Source organism: Procambarus clarkii, chromosome 62 (genome assembly GCF_040958095.1).
Source record: "Procambarus clarkii isolate CNS0578487 chromosome 62, FALCON_Pclarkii_2.0, whole genome shotgun sequence".
NCBI classification, from domain to species: domain Eukaryota; kingdom Metazoa; phylum Arthropoda; class Malacostraca; order Decapoda; family Cambaridae; genus Procambarus; species Procambarus clarkii.
Genome location: NC_091211.1, coordinates 10318803 through 10324481, shown reverse-complemented (window position 1 = coordinate 10324481; position 5679 = coordinate 10318803). Strand labels below are relative to the sequence as shown.

The window sequence follows — 5679 nt, the reverse complement described above, 5'->3', positions numbered from 1 at the left end:
TTCACAGTATGGAGACTGGCTGCCTCGGGTAGACTGACTCCACCTTCAACACAGTGGTCCCAGGTCGGCTCTGTAAGCAGACACGTCATCAATAACTGGGACACTAATACACCACACTTACAGGCTCAGACACAAACGCCCGACATATCCACTCCATAGACGGCGTTGTAGTCTGAGCACCACCTCACCAGAAGTCAGCGGCGGTGGCGTTGAGCGCTGAACGGGGCTGGAAACTGGCCCTCGTAGCTAGTACACGTCGTCGGTTTGGAGGGGGTTTCGGGAGCTGACCCACAGATGGCGCGGCCGTCACTGTTTAGAGATTGGGCGCTGGATCAGGGTCCGTAACACCTCCCCACCAAAAGAATTTGGTTTGGGTTCCTATAAAAAGAGAAGACAAACCAAATTAGTACGTGGATCTAGATACGGGATAATGCGTCAGCTACCACGTTGTCCACCCCTTTTATGTGTTCAATCTGGAGGGGATATTGCTGCAAATGTAGACTCCATCTGGTGAGCCTGAGGTTCTTTTGCTTAAATTGAGCCAGGAACTTCAGAGGGTTATGGTCGGTCCGTACTAATATAGGATGGCCATTGCTTGTTAAATATACCTCGAAGTGCTGGACGGAATTAATTAAGGCCAACGTTTCCTTTTCTATGACCGAGTAATTAAGCTGGCTGGGGGTGAACTTCTTAGAATGATAGGCCACCGGGTGTTCCACCCCCTTCTCGTCCGTCTGGGATAAAACGGAGCCCAGGCCATAGTCAGAGGCGTCGACCGTCAGGATGAATCTATCCTCAAAGCTCGGGGACCTGAGGATTGGAGCAGAGATCAGAATTGCTTTGAGACTCTCGAATGCCTCCTGGCAATTCTCATTCCATATTAACTTTACCCCTTTCTTCAATAGATTGGTCAGGGGGACGGCGATGGAGGAAAAATTAGGGACAAACTTACGATAAAACCCAGCCATACCAAGGAAACGCAAGATGTCCTTCCTGGTAGCTGGCGTAGGATACTGGACTATTGCCTCGATCTTGCTGGCCTTCGGCGCAATCCATCCTCCTCCAACTTTATGACCTAGGAAGACGACAGAGGTTCTGGCAAACTCCGATTTATGCAGATTGACCACCAATCCTGACTGGAGCATGGCCTTGAAGAAATCCTCTATGTGACGCAGATGATCCTGCCAATCTACATCATATATTAATACATCATCGATGTAGACTAAGGTGTTTTCCACGTCACGCAACACAGTACCCATCAGTCTCTGGAAAGTGGAGGCTGCGTTTTTCATCCCGAATGGCATCACCTGACATTCAAACAGCCCATCGGGAGTCACAAATGCTGATATGGGTTTGGCCTTTTCCGTGAGGGGAACTTGCCAATAGCCTTTGAACAGATCAAATTTCGTCAGGTACCGGGCTCTACCTATGGCATCCAGACATTCCTCTACTCTGGGGAGAGGGTAAGTATCTGCTACTGTGACCTTATTCACCTGGCGATAATCAATACAAAGACGGTATTTCTTACCAGGTTTGGGCACTAGTAGTATTGGGGATGACCATGGGCTCGAGCTCGGGGCTATTAGATGGTGTTTCAGCATATAATCTACCTCCTCTTTCACTACTCGTTTCTTCAGTGGGTTGAGACGGTACGGATGTTGCTTTATAGGTCGGACTCCTTCCTCCAGCTCGACATCATGCCTCAAGACAGATGTTAATCCTGGAACATCGTCGAAGATAGGCTTGTATTGCCGGATCATCTGCAGCAATGATGATTGATGTCCTTCGGCCACGTGTGTCAACTTTGCCTGCAAGTTTAACAGAATGTCTGAGTTAGTCAACACCTCCTCTTCCTCCTCAATGTCGTCATTAGTGGTCACTAAGGTTACGGGGAGTGTATCCCGCCCCTCGTATTTCTTGATCATATTAACATGAACCAGAGTTTCTTTCTTACGGCGGTCTGGAGTACTAAGAAGGTAATTGAGGTTAGTTACCTTCTTTACAACCGGGTAGGGACCTACGAATCTGGCGCTCAAGCTCCCAGTTATTGTAGGAGTACATACTAAAACCAGATCTCCTACTTTGAACTCCCTCTGCTTGGTTCTCCTATCATACCTGCTCTTGATAGTTCTTTGTGTACTTTCTAAGGTCCTTGTAGCCATTTCCCAGGCTGAGAACAGCTGTCCTTTATTGGTAGACAACCAGTCCACAATATCCTCGTTGGTTTCTGCGTCCAGCCAATGGTCTCGTGCCACCTCTAAGGGACCTCTTACTGAGTGACCAAAGTTCATCTCGAATGGGGAGATTCCTAGGGATTCATTGGGCACTGATCTTACCGCAAATAGGAGGTAGGGCAGTTCTTCAACCCACTTACTCTGCCTGTCGTAGCAAAACTTCCGAAGCATGCCCTTCAAAGTCTGGTGAAAACGTTCCAAAGCTCCTTGAGACTCGGGATGGTAGGCACTAGAGGTAACCTGTCGAATTCCCAGGTCGGCGATCTGTTGGCGAAACAAATGGGACATGAAATTAGACCCCTGGTCCGTCTGAATGGTCTTGGGAAGACCGTATCGCGAGATGAACCAGAGCAGTTGTTTCACCAAAACCTTAGCTGTGATGGTTTTAAGGGGGATCGCTTCTGGGTACCTACTAACCCGATCTAGTATTGTTAGCAAATACTTCACCCCTGAGGTAGCAGGTGGAAGAGGGCCTACTATATCCAAGATGAGGTGTTCGAAGGGCTCACCTATTGATGGAATGGGGTATAAAGGGGCTTTGGGGACAGGCTGGTTTGCTTTTCCGGCCACTTGGCAGGCATGGCAGGTCTTGCAGAAATGACGTACGTCCTCCTTCATATGCGGCCAGTAGAAACCTTTGGCTAGGCGGTGGAAAGTCTTAGAGATCCCACCATGTCCAGCAAATCTATTAGCATGGGCTGTTTCTAACAGCTTAGATCTGAACACGGCTGGGACGACTATCTGATCACCTACCGCCCTTGACTGGGGGTATTTCGGAGGATGCCGGCGACACAGTACACCACTTGACCACACATATAGATCCCCTCCTTTCGTAGGAGAGTCTACGGTGTCGGCCAACTTCCGTACCTGAGGGTCCTTCTTCTGTTCCTCTATCAGCTGGGCTCTAGTCCAGCGTTCGGGAACCGGCATCTGGACTGGTGGGACTGGTGTATGGCTACTTGTAACCTGCGGGATAGGAGGAGAGTCAAACAAAGTGTTTAGATCTAGTGGTGCATGGAGATGCGCCTGAGACCTGGTTTGCACTGCTGCGATGGGACTGGTCTCTTCACGTCCTGGAATATCCACTACCAGGGGACAGTTGGGTAACAATCCTAGGGCTAAGTCATTAGCTAATATTACGTCAATTCCCTCTATGGGAAGATTATCCACCACGGCCAACCGACACTCACCTTTGAAGTGCTGAGAGTCTAGATGTACTTGTACCAATGGGGCAACGTACAAGGTTGAAGGGAATCCACCCAGGATTACCTTCTGCATCTCATCCGCCGATATGCCTTCGGGTAATGATGTTTCCAGAATTAGAGACTGGGCCGCTCCACTGTCTCTAAGTATTACCACAGGCGTACTTGCAAGGCCACTGGCTACATATCCTTGGGAGGTATATGGGGCGAACAATCCTTTCCTCTTCTCTTGGGTGGATGTCGGTGGTACTATACTGTTCATCAGCATGACTTCCCTTCGGGGATTATTACCTGAACTGCTACGACACTTCGCAGCAATATGTCCTCTCTTACCGCAGGTCCAACACAATACATCCCTCTTCGGACTAAACCTCCGAGGACTATCCGAGGTTGACTTGGCGGCACTACGAGGGGCAGTTCTATCTTCCGGTTTAGGTTTGGCTGGATATCTTGAATAGGTCTTCGGGACGTACCTAGCAGATGGCCTATGAGTCAGGATGTATTCCTCAGCCATGGTGGCTGCTGCACTCAAGGTCTCTACCTGCTGTTCCTCTAGGTACGTCTTCAGGTCTCCAGTCAAACAATCCTTGAAGTCCTCCAGCAGAATCAGCTGTTCGAGGTCTTCCTTGGTCTCCACCTTCCGAGAGGTACACCATTCCTGGAAAAGTCGCTCCTTGATCGTGGCGAATTCGGTAAAAGTGTGCTCTGAGGTCTTCTTCAGGTTTCTGAACTTTTGCCTATAAGCCTCAGGTACCAATTGGTACGCCATGAGCACAACCTTCTTCACCTTGTCATAATCGCTGGAGTCGTCAAGGGATAACGTAGAGTAGGCGATTTGGGCCTTTCCAGTCAAGACTGACTGTATCATGATGGCCCAATTCTCCCTTGGCCACTCCAAAGAGGCAGCGACTTTCTCGAAGGCTGCAAAGAATTTTGACACTTCCTTCTCATGGAATTTGGGGACCATTTTGATGTTGCGTACCGGATCGAAGCTACTGGTGTCCGTTGTTTGCCTCCGACCACCGCCTAATCGCAAAACTTCTAGTTCATGTTGTCTCTCTCTTTCCTCTCTGTCCTGTCGTTCTTGCCTGTCTCGTTCTTCTCTCTCTCTCTTTCTCGTTCTTCCCTCTCTCGTCTCTCTTCTCTTTCTCGCTCTTCTCTTTCTCGTTTCTCGCTCTTCTCTTCTTTCTTCTCTTTCTAATTCTAAACGCCTCATCGCCAATTCTTTTTCTTTCATCTCCATTTCTTTATTTTTCATCTCCACTTCTTTATCTTTTAATTCTCGTTCTAATTCTAACTTCTTCCATTCAATTTCCCGATTAATTTCTAGGGCACGCATCTTGACTGTTAGGAAGCTGATATTAAGCTCACCTGCATCACTGTCAACGTCACTGCCCTTATCTTCCTTTTCCGTGGAAGCTATGTCTGCACTTTCCTTTGTACTAGGAGTTTCGCCTTCCTGTTTCTCTTCTGCCTTCAGGTGCCGGTGTACCTTGGACAAGATCTCCACACGGGAATCACTGGCACGGATCTTGATCTCCAGGTAGGCGCTCACTAGTACAAGCTCTGGTTTACTCAGATATTTTAATCTGGCAAGACAATCTTCTCTGTTCAGAAAAGCCTGAACCTCGTCCAGATCATCGATGGTAGCTTTGTCTGCCATTGTCACAGATGGAACACTTTGCACTTAACACTGCTTACACTGTTCTACGCCAATATTGTACTTTATCGCACCAAACACTACACTTGCCAATATTGCACGTAATCACTCCGGGCACCGCACTACCCAATATTGCACTGAGTCCAAGCGAACACTTTGCTCTACAATATTGCACTGAGTCCAAGCGAACACTTCGCTCTACAATATTACACTAAATCACTGAGCCCCGCACTAGTCAATATTGCACTTAATCACAGCGAGCATCGCACTGCACAATATCGCACTTAGTCACTCTGAGCACCGCACAGGACGTATAACGTCACAATCGTCACACAGGGGGAATTATATACAGGGATTACGCCACTTCACCACCCCTGTCAAACATACTTAACAAGGGGACGGATCCCGCTGGGGATGCCAACTATGTTACGGCCCTCTCGGGACGCAACGGGGTTCTTGCTCTGATGTTGTTAGAGGGAGATATAGGTATCCGTTCCCAAGCCAGTAGTGGCTATCAAGGGATGAGATCCGTGACGCAAGTAACTTAAAGGGAGTAGGGAAAGAAAGCTAAGAACTTAATATA

At 48.4% G+C, this 5679-nt stretch overlaps 1 protein-coding gene across 1 annotated transcript; it reads right to left on the bottom strand.

Annotated features, from left to right (window-relative positions):
- Positions 1-416: 416 nt before the first annotated feature.
- On the bottom strand, positions 417-3950 carry LOC138354317 (uncharacterized). Its single transcript, XM_069308465.1, has one exon. The coding sequence runs from the start codon at positions 3948-3950 to the stop codon at positions 417-419; it is 3534 nt and encodes a 1177-aa protein (XP_069164566.1).
- Positions 3951-5679: the final 1729 nt, after the last annotated feature.